General features: G+C 41.0%; 1 protein-coding gene across 1 annotated transcript in view; it reads left to right on the top strand.

The window, feature by feature from the left end:
• The window catches only part of LOC119028664 (ankyrin-2-like), an 84,842-nt gene that overhangs the window by 35,068 nt on the left and 29,626 nt on the right, over positions 1-20,148 (top strand). The window contains exons 25-44 of the mRNA XM_037114938.1: positions 745-871; positions 986-1,064; positions 1,218-1,321; positions 1,675-1,710; positions 2,280-2,504; positions 2,609-2,707; positions 3,209-3,363; positions 3,575-3,786; positions 3,887-4,094; positions 4,239-4,335; positions 4,497-4,725; positions 4,976-5,101; positions 5,223-5,345; positions 5,453-5,485; positions 5,578-5,599; positions 18,055-18,132; positions 18,323-18,454; positions 18,724-18,864; positions 18,972-19,182; positions 19,563-19,641. Coding sequence (XP_036970833.1) covers positions 745-871; positions 986-1,064; positions 1,218-1,321; positions 1,675-1,710; positions 2,280-2,504; positions 2,609-2,707; positions 3,209-3,363; positions 3,575-3,786; positions 3,887-4,094; positions 4,239-4,335; positions 4,497-4,725; positions 4,976-5,101; positions 5,223-5,345; positions 5,453-5,485; positions 5,578-5,599; positions 18,055-18,132; positions 18,323-18,454; positions 18,724-18,864; positions 18,972-19,182; positions 19,563-19,641 — 2,516 coding nt within the window. The remainder of the gene's footprint in view (positions 1-744; positions 872-985; positions 1,065-1,217; positions 1,322-1,674; positions 1,711-2,279; positions 2,505-2,608; positions 2,708-3,208; positions 3,364-3,574; positions 3,787-3,886; positions 4,095-4,238; positions 4,336-4,496; positions 4,726-4,975; positions 5,102-5,222; positions 5,346-5,452; positions 5,486-5,577; positions 5,600-18,054; positions 18,133-18,322; positions 18,455-18,723; positions 18,865-18,971; positions 19,183-19,562; positions 19,642-20,148) is intronic.

The raw sequence follows: 20,148 nt of genomic DNA, 5'->3' as shown, positions 1-20,148 counted from the left end.
CAAACGAGTAATCTCCTGGTTGGTTGCCTCTATAGTCTATGCATTTAATATGGCCAACTTTTGCTCCTGCGTTATTATCTCATGAACATTCCTTGATCGAACACTTGGCTGTTTATAGGATGCAATCAATCGCTTTGTTGATTGAGTGTTCATGCAATGGTGGAAGTTTAATGCATGAGATGTGTGCAGTGTGTCGATATGATCATGACGCCTAAAGATGATTATGGATCATAGCACTGATTTAGAAATACTGACATGCATACGTGCATTTTCCATAATGCTTTCAAGTCTTTTTTCAGGTTTTTACATTTTTTATAAATTTCAAGGCAACTTTCATTTCATTGTACACCCTTGTTTTGCAAAATGGTAATAAATGAAGTTCTGTAACCAGGAAATATTGTTTCATTCATACGTAAAGGGTGTAATTTTTATTTAATTTCAGTTGAAGACAATATTATCTCTTTTCAATTTATTTTTCACTTATGATATTAACCCTGTTCACAGCCAGTGACCTGTTTCACAAATGACCGTCATACATTATTTGTCCCACTGCCAGGGCTCTGTTTGTTCAGATGAGTGAAACATGTCAGAATGAGCAAGGAGAAAATGTTGTTCCTGAAACTGAAGACTGGTAGTTCTTAATGACCAGTTCAGTGAGCTGAGACAGAAACTTCCAGAACTTAAATCACTTGAAAAATGAAATTTTCTCCACCCTGTCTCAAATGGCGCATCTTTGTTTCCAAGGTGAGGACACAATGACGGGTGATGGAGGAGAGTACCTGAGAGCAGAGGATCTCAGAGAGCTGGGAGACGACTCTCTGCCGGGACATTACCTGGACGGCTTCAGCTACACGAGCCACAACTTAGACAGGTCACAAGTTGCACACACATGCTCACACTTAAAAAACTCACCTGCCATGATCCGCATGCAAGCAGACAGATACCTACAAAGAAACTACTAAACTCCAACTTTCTTTCCCAACAGGCAGCAGCACACTCCCATTCACCAAAGCTTCCATCAGAGAGAAGGAGTTCTCATTGAAGACATGCTCACAAGCCACCAGGTGAGGACAAAGGCTACAAACAGTGTATGGTTGTTGTCTTGTTGGTTAAGCCATCCAAGATCATCGTACTGATCATACTCTTTCTTCAGAATATTTGAGAATATCTTGATTTTGTGTTCTCTAACTGACCTGCTGATGTTTGTTGGTCCGTAGGTGTCAGCGCTGTCTAGAGAGCACGACAAGGACTCGTTCCGTCTGAGTTGGGGTGCTGAGCACCTTGATAACGTGGTGCTGTCCTCCACTCTGCTGCACTCTGGGTACACACACACACATTTACACTGCTTTCTTGTGTAAGAGACTTTCATTTGCTTTTTTCACGATAAGGTGTGTATGAGTCACCTCTGAGCCAGTTTAAGTTTCCCGTATATTATTTCTCACTCCTTCATATCTGTGTTTTCTACTCATTCTATTATCTTTGCTGCTCTGTCTTTTTCTGTCTCTGGTCAGGTTTTTGTCACTTTTACTTATTCTTTATTCTCTTTTTGTTTTGTTTTTGCTCTTGTGGCCTCTTTGTGCACTCTTTTGTCTTGACTGTGTTTGTGATTGTGTATGTGTATGTGTGTGTGTTTGTGTGTGTGTGTGTGTGTGTGTTGTTGTATTCTGCTTCTAGCCGTTCCTCTCCGTGCCTAGACCATGACAACAGCAGGTGATACTCTCTTTTTTTTTTTTGGCCATTCTCTCTATTTCCTCTCATCTGTGACCTTACCTTTTTCTCATTCACTATTTAATAACCTTCTCATTTCCAGCCTGTTGGCATGATTTCCTAATGCATGACTTGAGTGCAGGTTTTGTTAACTGGAGACTTGCCTAACAAGTCAATTTTATCACAGTGCAGATCTGACTGCTTCAAACTTGAGCATTGCCTAAAGATATGTAATATTTGATTACTATGCGCGCCTCGACAGATAAAAAAAGAGTCTCATTCAGTGCCGTCCTTGTTGCTTGCTTGGCTTGCAAATTAAATTCCAAGTGGAATGAATCTTAACAATAGAAGAAAATGAAAGCAAGGCTGGAATCACGAATGAAATATCTGCTGACTTGTGCTGGTTGCTATATATATCTTGAATGGTTCCATAAAAATAGTTCCTTCTTACTGTAATGTCAATATCCTTTTTCGCATGGAGACTCATAGTCAACAGGCTTAACATCTGTGCGTTTATTAACAACCAATTTAAAAAACAGTTTATTCAATTCTTGCGGGACCCTTTTCTTCAGCTTCCTGGTCAGCTTCATGGTTGATGCCAGGGGCGGGGCCATGCGTGGTTGCCGTCACAATGGCCTACGAATCATCGTGCCACCAAGAAAATGTTCTGCACCCACACGGGTGACATGCCGGCTTGTGAAGAGACACCGTCTGGCCTCAATGCCTCCTATGGTGGAGGGTGAGGGAATGGCTGGTCGCATCATAGAAGTAGGACCCACTGGAGCCCAGTTCCTGGGGTAAGTGTGTTTGTGTGTGTTTGCCTGTGTGAGTGTGTTTACACTGTCATCTGGTGTGTTCATATTTTCTTCTTCACTCCTCCTCTGTGCTGCGTACGGATCAGTAAGCTCCACCTTCCCACAGCTCCGCCCCCTCTAAATGAGGGCGAGAGCTTGGTCAGTCGCATCCTGCAGCTGGGTCCTCCAGGAACCAAGTTCCTCGGGTATGGCTGTGGTTAGGGTGCAACCTACCATCCTGGAAGTGGTCACATCCTCAACCACATTTGCCACTCACTGTGTCCACCTGATTTCTTTTTTTTGTTACTTCCTTTGTTTCTTGCTAAAACACCTTGTTGCCTTGTTTTTCTTTTAGTTATCCCTGTGCTTTTCTCAGTCTATATTACCAATCCCCAGAATTGTTTCTAGTTGGAGTCTGCTCTTGATGTGGAATGGACATTCTCTTTATGTTTAAACATTTGTCAAATAAAAAATCCTGAAAATGCTTGTTTTGTTATGCATGGAAATGAGTTTTTAGACATTAAATTTGAATCTTTTTTTGTTTTGTTTGTGTCTTTTCATTTTTATTAATTATTTCCTTTTTTATAAGTCCATAGATCAACCCAAGCTTCCTATTATCTCTGATAAAGCCAGCTCTGCCAAACTGTTACCACATACATACTCTCATGTGCAATTTGTGTTTGACTTCACCATTTCATCCCTTTTAGGCCTGTGATTGTGGAGATTCCCCATTTTGCAGCTCTGCGGGGAACAGAGAGAGAGCTGGTGATCTTGAGGAGTGAGACAGGCGAGAGCTGGAGGGAACACCATTGTGACTTCACCGAGGAGGAACTGAACCAGATACTCAACGGCATGGATGAAAGTAAGCAGACAACAGCAAAACTAACTTATAGCCACAATAAGATCACATGAAGCCAACACAGTGGCCACAGTAGAGTAATGAAGCAGGACAGAGTTTTAGATCACACAGCTGAGATGATAATGGGATGTGGGAAGTAGAGAAATTAATAAATGAGAAGGAACTGAAAGAATATTATTATTTATTATTATTATTATATTTCTGATCTTTGCAGAGCTTGACTCCCCTGAGGAGCTTGAAAAGAAAAGAATATGCCGCATCATCACCCGCGACTTCCCACAATATTTTGCGGTGGTGTCACGGATAAAGCAGGACAGCCATTTCATTGGACCAGAGGGTGGCGTCCTCAGTAGCACTCTTGTGCCTCAGGTCCAGGCTGTATTCCCCGAAGGAGCCCTCACCAAAAAGATCAGAGTTGGGCTACAGGTACGTATAGTGCATTTCTCAGCCTGACATGAATTGGTGGCATGTTCATAGGGACGGCAACCAATAAAGTTATGTTGATCATTTTTTCACCTTGTTCCAGGCTCAGCCCATTGATGTAGAGGTGGTGAGAAAGATTCTAGGTAACAAAGCAACATTCAGCTCAATTGTTACACTGGAGCCAAGAAGGAGGAAGTTCCACAAACCAATCACAATGACGATACCCATTCCCAAAAGCTCCAACAGTGAAGGGCCAGGCACAGAGTTCAGTGGGGAGACACCCACCTTACGTTTGCTTTGCAGCATTACAGGTAAGTGATAATGTGATAATGCAGAATAGTCGAAAATAGACATTAAAAGTGTTACCTATGTAATTCAGTGTTCACTTTGTAAATAGGAACAATTTGTGAACAAGCGTAACAGGTAGGGTAACAAATCCTCGGTCTGTGTTTTAGGTGGAACCACCCCTGCCCAATGGGAGGACATCACTGGCTCTACACCCCTTACCTTTGTTAACCAATGTGTTTCCTTCACCACCAACGTGTCAGCGAGGTATACGTTTTTACATGTGGAGCCCTCACATAGAGGCTTTACACTTTGATCTAAATACTCCTTCCCCTATTTAGGTGATTTAGCATTATATCATGAGTACCTAGCGCACCACCTGGTGATATCAATCAGATACTGACTGAAAGTCTTGTTCATGTTTCTAGATTCTGGCTGATAGATTGCAGACAGATCCAGGAGTCTGTTAGTTTCGCCTCTCAGCTGTACAGAGAGATCATCTGCGTTCCATATATGGCCAAGTTTGTAATTTTTGCAAAGACATTGGACCCCATTGAGGCCCGCCTGCGCTGTTTCTGCATGACAGACGACAAGATGGACAAGACCCTGGAGCAGCAAGAGAACTTCACTGAAGTCGCCCGTAGCCGAGATGTTGAGGTGCAGTGTGATGATGAGGAATAAATAAGAAGAGGGAAATGTGATAATTTTTTTATCTAAAGAGGGTGGGGCTAGAAACTAGAGAGGATGAAGAATGAAGTTAGTGAAGTGGGTATGTTAAGGGACTCCAGAAAGAGGTTAACTCAGCCTGCCAGCAGGTACCTATTAATACAGTTCATGTCTTTTAAAAATCTGACAATACTGTTGTCTGGTGTTTTTGATAATGGACAAGGCTCTGATACTCACACAGGTGCTGGAAGGAAAACCCATATTTGCTGACTGCTTTGGAAATCTGGTGCCTCTTACGAAAAGCGGACAGCACCATGTGTTCAGCTTCTTCGCCTTCAAAGAGAACAGACTGGCCCTCTTCATCAAAGTATGACCGGACATTGGATAGAAATATGTCATAGTTCAATGCATGTATTCAGAAATGTACAATCAATCAACAATCCAAATGCGTAAAATTAATATGCTGATATTTTTTAATTAATGGACAGATTAGAGACACAGCACAGGAGCCATGTGGTCGCTTGTCCTTCACCAAGGAACCGCGCACATATCGTAGTCTTACCCACAATGCTATCTGCAACCTTAACATCACTCTTCCAACATATTCTAAGGTTAGTTTGAAAATATCCCAATTTGTATTTATCTAATAATAGTAAATTATTTTTTAGTTGCAGTAACTGAATTCCTTGCTTTCACTCTGTTTTATTCGTCTACGTAGGAGTCAGATTCAGACCAAGATGCAGATGATGAGGTAATTATAGATAACTCCATATATTACAACAAACTAAGAATTATATCATTATTATGTCGTAGCTAACTATGCCCTTTTGATCTTTTTTGCAGAGTGAAAAGAGTGACAAGAAATGTAAGACAAACTCTGTTGTTTTGCAATGTTTGTGTCTAACAATCTTTGTGTGTTATGTTAGAGGGTGAAAAGGTTTTAGAATTTTGTGATTCTTTAAATGCATTTTGTAGACATACTTTTCTGCATTTTTCAGTGGTCAGCCTTGTGACTGAGGGTACCAGTGTCAACTAGATAATCATATATTGACTTTATATTTATACTTGTATTTATTTATTTCTACATTACAACACAGTCATTACAACACAGTCTAAACTGGAGTTGTAAAATATTGGTTTAGAAATATGAGTGTCTGTATGTGCTAAGAGATGCACTGATGATATATGTTACTTTCCATTTTGGATTAACCCTGCTCTTTTATTTTGCTGTACTAACACCGTGTAAATTTACGTGTTTGTTACTGGCAGCTATGCTATGGCTGATGTACTCTGCATTCCCCTCACTCCAAACCAGACTGACTTTCTCCCACCCTTTTCATTTTTTCCTTTTCCATTGTCAATTGCCATTACCTTTTCTTTTTTTAAATCAATCATAAATGAATACTTTTTATTTTGGTCAGCTCAAAATTACATTGATTTTCAAGGTATTCATGTTAGAATTTCATCTTGTAGCGTATTAAATTATATTTAGTTGTAATAACATATAAGAAGTATTCATTTTGACCAATTATTTTCTCAGACTACATGCCAATAACAGTTTTACCAGTGGAATGCTGAAAAATTGAATTTAGTTTGTACAGAAATAATTGACAAACAACATCATGTTGTTTGCTCTTTGTTGAAGTACTTTAAGTAGATTTAGTGCTGGTTTGTTTTATTAGTATCTTTAATTTTGTATGAACTGTGTTGTTCATTAAGTACATATTTATTTTTCATTGAACACGTTTTCCTGCTTTCATACATTCATTTACTTTCCCTATAAATCAAATCCCTATTCATTTTCAACTCATGCGTTTACTTCACTACTCTCATTCTCATGTGAAGTAATAGTGCTTTAAGGTCACAAAACAGAGTTTATTACTATAAATTATATTTGCAAAATTCACCCTGTAGTGATGTTTGATACCATGAAAAGTATACACATCTAAAGTAAATTGGAGTAAACATTTGAGTTTTCTATCATCTATAATCTAAATTCTTAAAGTTAAGCAAAGAAATTAAGCACATTGCTTGAAAAATACTAAGGCATGTACAACTTTGCAGCAAACTACAGACATCCAGTAACAATGATCTCATTACTTGACCTTAATTAATTAATTCACGTCCCTTCTTACTAAAAACCTCTATTAGTCTTTTTGTTCAAAGTTTTTTTGGTTAATATGTTTCAAAACTTTAATTTGTAGGCAGGCATGAAACTTCATGTCAGCAATCTTGAGAAGTTTTGTTTGTTGGTTCTCCTTCTTTACTGTCTCTTTGTTTCATGTTTCCCTGTTTCCTCTGTTCTTTTTTAATTAAATCTCTGAATATGTCATCAAACAAAATAGATAAATGTTACTCTTGCCCATATTCTACCTGTTTTGTTACTCCTCCTGGCTTTGCTTGTGCTGTTGCTGCTCTACCTCCCTTCAGTCTCTTCTGGATCACTTCACCATCTTCTTTTCCTCTTCCTTCAAGACTCCTTATCCTCTGCCTTGTCATTCCTCTTCTTACTCTGTGAACTGAAGATGGATTTTTGATGGCATTGTCTTGATCACAGTTTTTCTGATGTCTCTCTTCCCCACTTCATTTGTCCCTTATGTTATTTACCCTTTTTGGTTATGCAACTTTTTCAATTGAAGATGATGAATCTGAATCAACTGAGACGTTCTCCCTGAGAGCTAACCAACCTCTTGACCCTGCAACTCTTGCAAGCCCGGATCTTCTCTCAGACATGTCCGATATCAAATTTTCTTCTATTTTGACTGCAGAGCAAATGGAGCATTTATTATGTGAAGAGAGAGCTGGAACTAGAGGTTTGGTGGAAAGAGAGCCTTTGGCCATTTGGGAACAGTTCAGGGTGGAAAAGGTTGGAGATATTGAAAGAGATGGCATTAACAGAAGCAGACAGGAAGTTCACCAAGATGATGGCAAAAAAGAGAAATCGGGTTCAATCTATGAGACTAACACTGTTGAAGTGACATATCCTTCTGTTGTAGAACCAGTCTTACAAGAGATTTGTGTGGAGGGGAAGAATTTGAGTAGATCTGGCACAGATGTCAGAGACATGACTGGCATGGTCTCACACCTCAGCGTGGACATGGACCAATACCTGGAACAGAGACCTGTAGTGAAAAGTAGTTCGCAAGAAGATCTTGTCCAAGATACATTTGAACAGGTTATTGTAAAGCGTGATGGCAAGCGACGCCCCCCAGATATCAAGAAACCTATTAGGAAGAAACTTAGAGACAGAGAGCGTTCTGGATGTAGCAGCTCTGAGGGTGAGCTGGAAAGGGTGAGCTCTGAGGAGTCCTTAGATGGGGATGCTATTCTTAAGGAGAGTGTCTTTGTACCTACTACAGTTGTGGATCTTCCAGTATCTCCCTCAGTGGTTGAGACACCTATAGGATCTATAAAGGATAGAGTTAAAGCTTTACAGAACAAAGTCGAAGAGATGGAGGTACAGAAAGCTACTCAGAAACTAACTCCTCAGGCAAAATCTTGTATCACTACAAAGAAGACTGAGGCAGACATGCCAGAACTACCCAGTGTCCCCAAGTCTCCTAAATCTCCCAGATCTCAAACAGAAAGATTAGAGGAGACTATGTCTGTTAAGGATCTGTTGAAAGCATTCCAGACTGGACAGGACCCTTCAAAAAATAAAGCTGGGCTTTTTGAGCACAAAGCAGTGGCATCTCCTTGTATTTCAACATTATTATCTGAATCACGAGAAGCTGAGGAGGTACAGAAGATTGAACAGGGTCATATGTGTGAGCCGAAATCACAAATTCATGACCTCACAGTTTTCACCCAACAAACGGTTGTTGAAATAAGTGACAAAACAGACTCAGTGGATCCACCAGTAGGGCTAATCAAAAAAGACTCTGAGGAATCACCATTGATTTCAGAGAGTGCATACACTGGAAAGACAGTTACATTTGCAGATACAGTTCAAGTTGATGATGGAAGCCTTAGCCCCCAGAGAGATGCACCAGAGCTGTCAGGGAATGAGACAATGTCTGTGAAAAAGCTGATGAAAACATTCCAGTCTGGGCATGATCATTCAAAAGGGCTTTTTGACCACCAAGTTGAGGATTCTGGCATTTCAACATTGATATCTAAATCTGGAGATTCTGACAAGATTCAGAAAACTGATCAAAGTCATATGAAGGAGCCAAAATCACAAAAGCCAATGTCACAAACCCAAACACAGGACTCCACACTTTTCCACGAACAGAGTAATGTCAAGAACCGTGGCAAAACAGATTTAGATGATCAACCTGCTAGCTCAATTAAAGACAGCGCTGAGGATTCACAAATGAATTCAAGTAGTGCTTATTTTGGAAAGGCAGTAACATTTGCTGATGCAGTTCAAAGGGATGGTGGAAAACTTAGCCCACAGAAAGAGGCACCAGATTTGTCACGGAAGGAGACTGTCTCTGTTAAGGAGCTGATGAAAACATTCCAGACTGGGCATGATCCCTTAAAAACAAAAGCAGGGTTTATTAAAGAAGAAGGAAAACCTTCTTATATTTCATCATTGGTGTCTGAATCAGGGGACTCCAAAGAGACAAAGTCAACTGAAGAACGTCCCACTCAGGAGCCAGAATCACAGACCCAAACCCAGAAGGTCAAAACAGACTTAGAGGACCAACCAGTAAGTCTTAGCAGAGATCACTCAGAGAATTCACTATTAATTTCAAATAGTGGATCTTTAGGAAAGACTGTAAAGTTTGCCGATACAATTCAATGTGACGATGGAGGCACACAGAGACAAACGCTGTCTGTGAAGGAGCTCATGAAAGCATTTGATGCTGGGCATGGCCCTTTGAGTGGTAAATCTGAGCTGTTTGAACACAAAGCCATTGCTTCATCTTGTATTCCAACACTGATAACTGAATCGGTAGGTCCTGAACAGTTCCAGAAGACTAAACAAGGTCCTGCGCAGGAGCCAAAATCTCAAACTATAAGCTTAAAGAGAGATGACTCTGAAGAACCACAGCTAGCTTCAGATATTGCTTATTTTGGAGACACAGAAACAATTGCTGATGCAATTCACTTTGACGATGGAAGGGTAAGCCCTCAAAGAGAGGAGCAAGAGGTGTCAGGGAAGGTCAGAGGCAGGATGCATTTAGAAGAACCAGTCATAAGCACTGGAAGGAGTTTATATGAAGACATACAGATCAGCCCTGATCGCAGACCTTCAGAGGACTTCAGTGCTGACATAAAGGCTGAGTTGGAAGAAAGTCCTGAGTACCAACTTTTCAAGCAGGCATCAACAGCTGCAGACGTGAGCCATCAGCTGGAGGCACCTGAGGTGGAGACCTTGGCTGATAATTCTGTTACATCTCCAGTAACCATCTCCAGTCACTGTATGAGAAGTTATTTTGGGGCAGATGTTTCTCTTTTTGAGAATCAAATGAGAGGTGATGAACTAAGTCCCGAGAGTCCCAAGCATGAAGGTATGGCTGAAACCTCAGACACAAGTGTCCATTTCAGGGTCCATCTTTCCAACTCAGGGGAGAATGATAATAATGAAGATCTCACATTGACACGTGAAATGTCCAAGGAAATGCTTACTTTCTCTACTAGAAGAGAAGAAAAGAAGACCATACATCCACATGAAGAAGAACTTTGTGAAGTAAGCAAAGAGAATACAATATTGGATCATGGAAGCAAAATATTGTGTACACAAACTGACACAGAAGTTACAGAGGACAAAATTGAGGAGCCACTACTGCAAGAAGTCGACATTGGGAGAAAAACATCTAGCGGGGCATCTACTGCAGTAAAAGACATGTCAGGAATGTTGTCATTGATGAACAGTGACTTAGATCAGTATCTACAAGCTAGGCCTATGGCAAGTCAGACACCAAAAGAGGATATTGTTCAGGAGAAGTTTGAACAAATTACAATAACAAAGGACAAGGACCAAGAAATGGTCACAGAAATCACATTTGTCACTGATGGAAAGAAAGAAGCAATAGGGGGTAGCACAACACAACTGACTGAAGAAGTCCCAGTGAAGGAAGAGCGGGTAGTGAAAAAGACTTCATATCAGCCATCTACAAAAGTGAAGGAGATGTCAGGCATGCTGTCACTGCTTACCAGTGACTTGGACAAGCACCTTAAGGACAAGCCAAAGAAAAGTTTGTCTCCAGAGGAGGACACTATCCAGGAGAGATTTGAACAAGTTATTCTCACTAAAATCCCAAAATCCTCCAGTGAGGAGCAAAGGATTACAGTTTGTGAAAAAACACAATCAGCAGCTGCTATTGATGTTGAGGATACAATACATGGAGGAACACATGAACATACTGATATGGGTGAACTTACACCAAGTAATTCATTGGAGACACCATACCAAGACGTTTGCATTAATAGAAAGACACACCACCATAGGTCAAGAATTGAGAAGGACATGTCAGGCATGTTCGCACTTCTCACTAGTGATTTGGATCAGTATCTCAAGGAAAAGCCAGTGGCAATACAATCTCTCCCAGAAGAAGATCTAGTCCAAGAGAGCTACAAACAAGTTATACGGACTAGTAGTAATTTGAAGGATGAGATATGTGAAGAGGAAAATGAACACCTGCAGACAGACGAAGTTGGAGTCACAGAGTTTTCACCAGGTTCTGTATCAGAGACAGCAATCCAAGAAGTCTACATTGAAAGAAAGACACAGCACCAACAGCCTACAACTGAGAGGGACATGTCAGGCATGTTGTCACTTCTCAGTAGTGACTTGGATCAGCATCTCAAGGAAAAGCCAGTGGCAATACAATCTCTCCCAGAAGAGGATCTAGTCCAAGAGAGATACAAACAAGTTATACTGACAAGTAGTAATTTGGAGGATGAGATATGTGAAGAGGAAAATGAACATATGCAGACAGACGAAGTTGGAGTCACAGAGTCGTCACCAGGTTCTGTATTAGAGACAGCAATCCAAGAAGTCTACATCGAAAGAAAGACACAGCAACAACAGTCTACAACTGAGAAGGACATGTCAGGCATGTTGTCACTTCTCAGTAGTGACTTGGGTCAGCATCTCAAGGAAAAGCCAGTGGCAATACAATCTCTCCCAGAAGAGGATCTAGTCCAAGAGAGCTACAAACAAGTTATACGGACTAGTAGTAATTTGAAGGATGAGATATGTGAAGAGGAAAATGAACACCTGCAGACAGACGAAGTTGGAGTCACAGAGTTTTCACCAGGTTCTGTATCAGAGACAGCAATCCAAGAAGTCTACATTGAAAGAAAGACACAGCACCAACAGCCTACAACTGAGAGGGACATGTCAGGCATGTTGTCACTTCTCAGTAGTGACTTGGATCAGCATCTCAAGGAAAAGCCAGTGGCAATACAATCTCTCCCAGAAGAGGATCTAGTCCAAGAGAGATACAAACAAGTTATACTGACAAGTAGTAATTTGGAGGATGAGATATGTGAAGAGGAAAATGAACATATGCAGACAGACGAAGTTGGAGTCACAGAATTGTCACCAGGTTCTGTATTAGAGACAGCAATCCAAGAAGTCTACATCGAAAGAAAGACACAGCACCAACAGTCTACAACTGAGAAGGACATGTCAGGCATGTTGTCACTTCTCAGTAGTGACTTGGATCAGCATCTCAAGGAAAAGCCAGTGGCAATACAATCTCTCCCAGAAGAGGATCTAGTCCAAGAGAGCTACAAACAAGTTATACTGACAAGTAGTAATTTGGAGGATGAGATAGGTGAAGAGGAAAATGAAAACGTGCAGACAGATGAAGTTGGAGTCACAGAATTGTCACCAGGTTCTGTATCAGAGACAGCAATCCAAGAAGTCTACATTGAAAGAAAGACACAGCACCAACAGTCTACAACTGAGAAGGACATGTCAGGCATGTTGTCACTTCTCAGTAGTGACTTGGATCAGCATCTCAAGGAAAAGCCAGTGGCAATACAATCTCTCCCAGAGGAGAATCTAGTCCAAGAGAGCTACAAACAAGTTATACTGACAAGTAGTAATTTGGAGGATGAGATATGTGAAGAGGAAAATGAACATATGCAGACAGACGGAGTTGGAGTCACAGAGTCGTCACCAGGTTCTGTATCAGAGACAGCAATCCAAGAAGTCTACATCGAAAGAAAGACACAGCACCAACAGTCTACAACTGAGAAGGACATGTCAGGCATGTTGTCACTTCTCAGTAGTGACTTGGATCAGCATCTCAAGGAAAAGCCAGTGGCAATACAATCTCTCCCAGAGGAGAATCTAGTCCAAGAGAGCTACAAACAAGTTATACTGACAAGTAGTAATTTGGAGGATGAGATAGGTGAGGAGGAAAATGAAAACGTGCAGACAGATGAAGTTGGAGTCACAGAATTGTCACCAGGTTCTCTTTTAGAGGCAGCAATCCAAGAAGTCTACATCGAAAGAAAGACAAAGCACCAACAGCCTACAACTGAGAGGGATATGTCAGGCATGTTGTCACTTCTCAGTAGTGACTTGGATCAGCATCTCAAGGAAAAGCCAGTGGCAATACAATCTCTCCCAGAAGAGGATCTAGTCCAAGAGAGCTACAAACAAGTTATACTGACAAGTAGTAATTTGGAGGATGAGATATGTGAAGAGGAAAATGAACATATGCAGACAGACGGAGTTGGAGTCACAGAGTCGTCACCAGGTTCTGTATCAGAGACAGCAATCCAAGAAGTCTACATCGAAAGAAAGACACAGCACCAACAGCCTACAACTGAGAAGGACATGTCAGGCATGTTGTCACTTCTCAGTAGTGACTTGGATCAACATCTCAAGGAAAAGCCAGTGGCAATACAGTCTCTCCCAGAGGAAGATCTAGTCCAAGAGAGCTACAAACAAGTTATACAGACAAGTAGTAATTTGGAGGATGAGATAGGTGAAGAGGAAAATAAACACATGCAGACAGACAAAGTTGGAGTCACAGAGTTGTCACCAGGTTCTGTATTAGAGACAGCAATCCAAGAAGTCTACATCGAAAGAAAGACAGAGCACCAACAGTCTACAACTGAGAAGGACATGTCAGGCATGTTGTCACTTCTCAGTAGTGACTTGGATCAGCATCTCAAGGAAAAGCCAGTGGCAATACAATCTCTCCCAGAGGAAGATCTAGTCCAAGAGAGCTACAAACAAGTTATACTGACAAGTAGTAATTTGGATGACAAGATCAGTGCAGAGCAAAATGAACACATGCAGACAGACGAAGTTGGAGTCACAGAGTTGTCACCAAATGCTTCATTGGAGACACCCTACCAAGAAGTTTGCATTAATAGAAAGACACACCACCATAGGTCAAGAATTGAGAAGGATTTGTCAGGCATGTTCGCACTTCTCACTAGTGACATGGATCAGTATCTCAAAGAAAAGCCAGGAGCAATAGAATCTCTCCCAGAAGAGAATCTAGTCCAAGAGAGCTACAAACAAGTTATACTCACAAGTAGTAATTTGGAGGATGAGCTACATGAAGAGGAAAATGAACATATGCAGACAGACGAAGTTGGAGTCACAGAGTCATCACCAGGTTCTGTATTAGAGACAGCAATCCACGAAGTCTACATCGAAAGAAAGACACAGCACCAACAGTCTACAACTGAGAGGGACATGTCAGGCATGTTGTCACTTCTCAGAAATGACTTGGATCAGCATCTCAAGGAAAAGCCAGTGGCAATACAATCTCTCCCAGAGGAAGATCTAGTCCAAGAGAGTTACAAACAAGTTATACGAACAAGTAGTAATTTGGAGGATGAAATAGGTTTACAGGAAAATGAAGTCAAGCAGGCAGATGAAGTTGGAGTCACGGAGTTGTCACCAGGTTCTGTATTAGAGACAGCAATCCAAGAAGTCTACATTGAAAGAAAGACACAGCAACAACAGTCTACAACTGAGAGGGACATGTCAGGCATGTTGTCACTTCTCAGTAATGACTTGGATCAGCATCTCAAGGAAAAGCCAGTGGCAATACAATCTCTCCCAGAAGAGGACCTAGTCCAAGAGAGCTACAGACAAGTTATTCTGACAAAAGACACAAAAAAAGAAATGCAGATATTCTGCTCTGAACATGAGATGATGTCACCAGAAGACACAAATATAAACACTGTGGACATCAATAAAAAGAGAGCTATGGAAAGTAAATGGCAGAAGGTCCCTTCCCACGAAGGTCCCAAAAGTTTCTCATCTGAGGAGGAGGGTGAGGGTCAAACCTCACCAACTGAGGCCTCACCTTTCAGTGTTTGTACTGAGGGGATAGAGGACATTACAAAACCATATGCGGCAATGTATCACTATGAGAATGATGATAGGGATGTCAGTTTAGTTGCTGCTGATTCGATTCTCAAACAACACAAATTTGGGCAACAACCAAGTAGCTCTGACACACCACAACGTCCGTCTGATTTAGTGAACCTAAGCACTGTGGTTTTTGATGACCTAGGTAATGAGCCATGCCATCCAGACTCTCTTGAAGCAAGTCCTCTCATGGAGGATAGATCTTCAAAGACATCCCTTGATTCAATTGAACCAAGTCCTGCCAGAGAATCACCTTGTCGAGACTCTCTTGAGGGAAGTCCCACTCAACCCAAGGACACAGTACTTGAGAGGGCATCCAAGACAGCTGTGTATGAGGATTATGCCTCCCAGCTAGAAGCATGTTTTGTTTATGACAAAAATATTTACAGGGATGAAAGTGGGCATGATGAGCAAGAAAACAACTGTGATATCACCCAAATGGATCGTGAAATGAAGAACAAATATTACTGTTCAGAAAAGGGAGTAACTGATGACATGTTCCCTGACTCCAAAATACACGACAGTGAAAATTTTCACACTCTTATAAGGCAAGACTCCCTCGATGAAATTGATAGAGAGGATGATATCACTGAAAAACAATTCACACCAGAAGAGGAGATGTTTAAAATGGCTGCAAAGATCAAAACATTTGAAGAAATGGAACAGGAGGCTAAAACGAAGAGAGACAAATCTTTTGATGTCACTGCACAGCAGTCAGAAACAGGTGATCACAAAGATGATGAGCTAAATCTAAAATGTGGACCAGATAAACACTCTCCCTCACAAGAGACACTACAGACAAAATCTGAAAAATCTGCAACAGAAAGCACTGACACTCGTAGTTTGAGCAGTAAGGAGAAGGTAGAAAATCAGTCACAACTAATGACTATGGAATCAGTTAGCAGCTCATCTCAGGATATGATGTGTGCTGAAGAACTAGAATGTGAAATTTCATCATGTCAGAGTGAGAATGATGAAGGCTTCAATGCACAAGTTGAGGCTAAGGCACAGATAAATCTTTTTCCTGCAGATGACAGAAAAACACCTGACAAAACACCTGTTAGAACTCCAGCTGATGAGAGAAGTCCTGATCCATTTCAGTATCAAGAGGGGAAGCTATTTGAAATGACCAGAGGGGGTGCAATTGATATGACAAGAAGAAGCTTTGAGGAAGAAGGGGAAGGATATGCATTTTTTCACATAGGGGAACATCCAGTTGATGAAGTTGTGCAGGAGGAGACAGGGGAAGATCAAACAAAGTCTTTAACCCTAGAGAATAGTGATTCTGTTCCTGCTCTTCAAGAGGTCCAACAGTCATCAGTGACTCAGGGTGTGAATGACAAAATTCCCACTCCTAAACCAAGAACACTCATCAGACCCTCAAGTGACAAGTCAGAGAGTAAAAGTCCATTCTCTGAAGCTGATCTAGGCAGCTCTAAAGAGGTTCACCCTGGTTCCTCCAATGCTTTGGATGGAATAACTATTGCTCAAAATGAGGTTGAAAGCATTCAAAGCCTTGGTCTAGACTATCTAGACTCTACCATAGCTGACCTTCAATCAGATGCATCTACAGGTGCCAGTTCAGTGGTCTCACAGCAGAGAAATGATTCTTCTGACTCCTCTCCTGATGATGATGATGATGATGAGGAGGAGGAGGAAGATGATGATGACCAGTGCTCCGTCATAGAGATGTCTTTTTCAGCTTCACAGGCTGGCATTACAGCATATCATCAGGATTCACTCCAGCCTTTGGTAGTAATACCGAGCAGCACAACTTGCAAGGAAATGACCATGGAAATCTCACAGGTATCGGAGCTTGATCAGGTTCAAAGAAAAGCAGAAAAAAGCTTAACACTGGATCGTAGAGCTAGATCTGAGGCTGATAGTGACACAAGTAAAGCCTCTAACAAAGACAGAAGGAGTTATTCTGACAGTAGTCAACCCACTAATAAGTCCAACCTTTCCCCCTGCAAACTTCCTGTCATTTCGCAACAGAAACCTCAAGCTCAAATGTTTTCCTCCTGCTGTCCCCAAGGAAAAGAAAGTCAACTCTCTAAGACTGCAGAAACTTCTGTCAGGTCTTCTTTGGATACTGATGATATAATTGGCACAAGTCGCAGGAGTTCAGATTCTGTTACCTTTACATATGACATCCCAGCCTCACACAGTTTTGATTCTGAAAGCAATCTGTTGAAACCATCTTCTGGGAAAGCGGATGTTTTTGAATCCAAGCCTGCCCAAGATGACATGGTGGAAACTCAGATGCAGAGAATCATCGCTGACCAAACTCCAGAATGTATGCCAGGTATGGCCAGACCTACATGGGCTTTTGCTTTCCTATATCTTCTCCTCGGCAGCAAGAACCCTTTTACTCTTCTTAGAAACATAATGTTGCCATTTGTCATTTTGTGTTGTTTTCGTTTGTTTTGATTTGTCTAGTCCCATCTTGCATTGTCTTTACTTGTTTGTATTGTGTGTGTGTGTGTGTGTGTGTGTGTGTCTGTGTGTGTGTCTGTGTGTTGTGGTGTTTTGCATGTTTGTAAGTTTCCTTTCCTTTTTAAAGAAGTAGTAGCTTTAACGATTCCGATGCAGACTTCCACTGTTGTATTGGTATAAATATATGTACTACTAATACGGCTTTACTAATATTAGCATGCAGATTGCTTAATCAGCACATTGTCATTGCTTTCACTAATGATTAAAAAAATATGACGTACTTATTGTGACTAAATAGGCATAGTTCATAAACAAGTGTACTGCTCTTTAGAGTGACCCTAAGGCCAACCTTTATGTTATCATCCATGTCAACATCACAGATCCATGCTCAATTTCAGAGTATTATAGCCCATAACATAGATTCAGTTAAAGGAAATTTAAATCTGCAGTTACACTGTATAGTTCAGTGACTGGTACCTACAATGTGGAAATAGGTTTACTTTGAGATACATAGTATTTTACACCTTGACCTTTCAGCCATGATATTAAGATTGAATGTTTGGCTCTGATGGCATTTTTAGTGGATTGGCAGGATGATGCTGACAGGAAAGAGGAGACATTAGCTATCATTGCAGATCTTCTTGGCTTCAGCTGGACAGGTAAGCTGTAAAATAATGCAAATATTTTCAATTTCAGGAAAAAATGTATTTGGTGCATGTTTTCTGTATTTGCTAGCAGAACTAGGGAAATAGCAGAAAATGATAGGAGTGTACATGTTCTAGCTGCAAAACATAAAAAAAAAAAAAAAGGTTTTTCTTTCACCCCTTGTTTTGTTATCCATCACCCCAGAGCTGGCAAGAGAGCTGGAATTCAGTGAGGATGATATCCAGTTAGTAAGGACAGAGAATCCTAATTCCCTTCAAGAGCAGAGCCATGCCTTGCTGCAGCGATGGGTTGAACGTGAAGGCAAGCATGCAACAGGTACAGCTGACATTCGACTAGGACATCATATTCTGAAAACGTTATTTGTTTTATGATACTGAATGCACTATTACCTTTTCACTTTCAAGCCCTTCAGTCAATTGTGTGAACACAACCTGAAAAAAATCTATTTAATTCATCTTTGGTTTTAACCAAAATGTTTGTGTACTTATTTAATCTGTATTCATACTTGAAATTAAATGTAATTTTACACTGTCAATTTTGACATAATTCCTTCACTGTGTTAACTGAATGAAATCCTTTCACAGAGGACAGTCTGATTAAGAGACTAACCAAGATCAACCGCATGGACATCGTTCATCTTATTGAAACCCAGATGAACAAGTCGGTTCAAGAGCAAACATCTAGAACTTATGCAGAGATAGAAAAGACACTGGATCACAGTGAAGGTAGTTACACCTCTCAATACTGAATTCAGCATCCAAGTTGACGACTCTATCTAACACCAGGCTCTATTTGTGTATTTGCACACATATGTATTATGTGTATTTTCCAGTGTCAGTAGCCCTATCTTCAGTTCAAGAGGATGCAGACAGCCCAAGAGTCGTCAGAAGGGTGGAGTCAGACCGCAGACCACCCCCAGCTGTTTCTGAAGAGGACCTATCAGTTGCTTCCTTATTGGATATTCCTTCCTGGGCAGAGCCTGTTGGGCACACCCCCTCAGAGAGCATGCATGGTGACCTGTTGGAGGAGCTTGAGATCCCACAGTAAATTATTCATTTAAATTGTTTCTTGATTCTGCATACACATATCCGGTGTAATGTAGTGTAGCATTATTTGACACGTTTCAACTGACACTCATGCATGCACCAGAAATGCCATATAGGTATACATAAAAAAAGAAGTACTAAAGCTTGCTGCTTTTCTGGAGTTCAATATTTCCCAGCATGTCAGCATTGAGAAATATAACAATGCTATATCCTGATGCCACTGGAATGTATGCTTAAATATAATACAGTGGGTACAGGTATATGGCCTGGTCCCATTGTTTGTGGATGTTGTATTTACACTATTCTTTTTAGATTTGGGCTTGGTCATATCACATTCACGCAACGTCATAATTAGTGACCTTCTTTTTGTTTTACAGTGAATTAAACCCTAACCTATGGACCTCAGAGGATATAATCACACAAGAGCCTACAGCTTACGACAACTCAGATGAGCAAGTAAGTACGCTTCCCACCTCAAAAGAAGCAGCACTGGGGAGCCAAGCAACTCAAATTTATAACCCCAAAATGAAAGACAAGCAAGATTGCCACCATGTCGAAGTACATGCTGTCAGGCCTCTCCAAGGGGGCAAGCAGTGCCAAGTCAAAGATGACTGCAACCAAACCTTACCTTTGATGAAGTGTGGTTGTCAAGATGAGCAAGGTCAATCACTTGAAGTTCTGAAGTTACCATCATCTATCTCTATCAGAGACTTTGGTCTGAGCCTGTCAGAATCAGACCAAGCTGAGACTGACTTCAGTAAACTTTGTGATGAGTTTAGGGATACACCACAGCTTGAAAACATGCCCTTCATTGATGATAATGGTGACATCAAGTCAATTGACCCCATTATTCCTACAGCAAAGTACAGCATGGTGGAACCATTCAAAATTAAGACCAACAGTATGACAAACGATTACCCTGTTCAGATGGCCTGTGACTCAACTGATCAGTACCTGAATCGT

Source organism: Acanthopagrus latus, chromosome 1 (assembly GCF_904848185.1).
Source record: "Acanthopagrus latus isolate v.2019 chromosome 1, fAcaLat1.1, whole genome shotgun sequence".
NCBI lineage: Eukaryota > Metazoa > Chordata > Actinopteri > Spariformes > Sparidae > Acanthopagrus > Acanthopagrus latus.
This window is presented reverse-complemented; position numbering and strand designations above follow the sequence as displayed.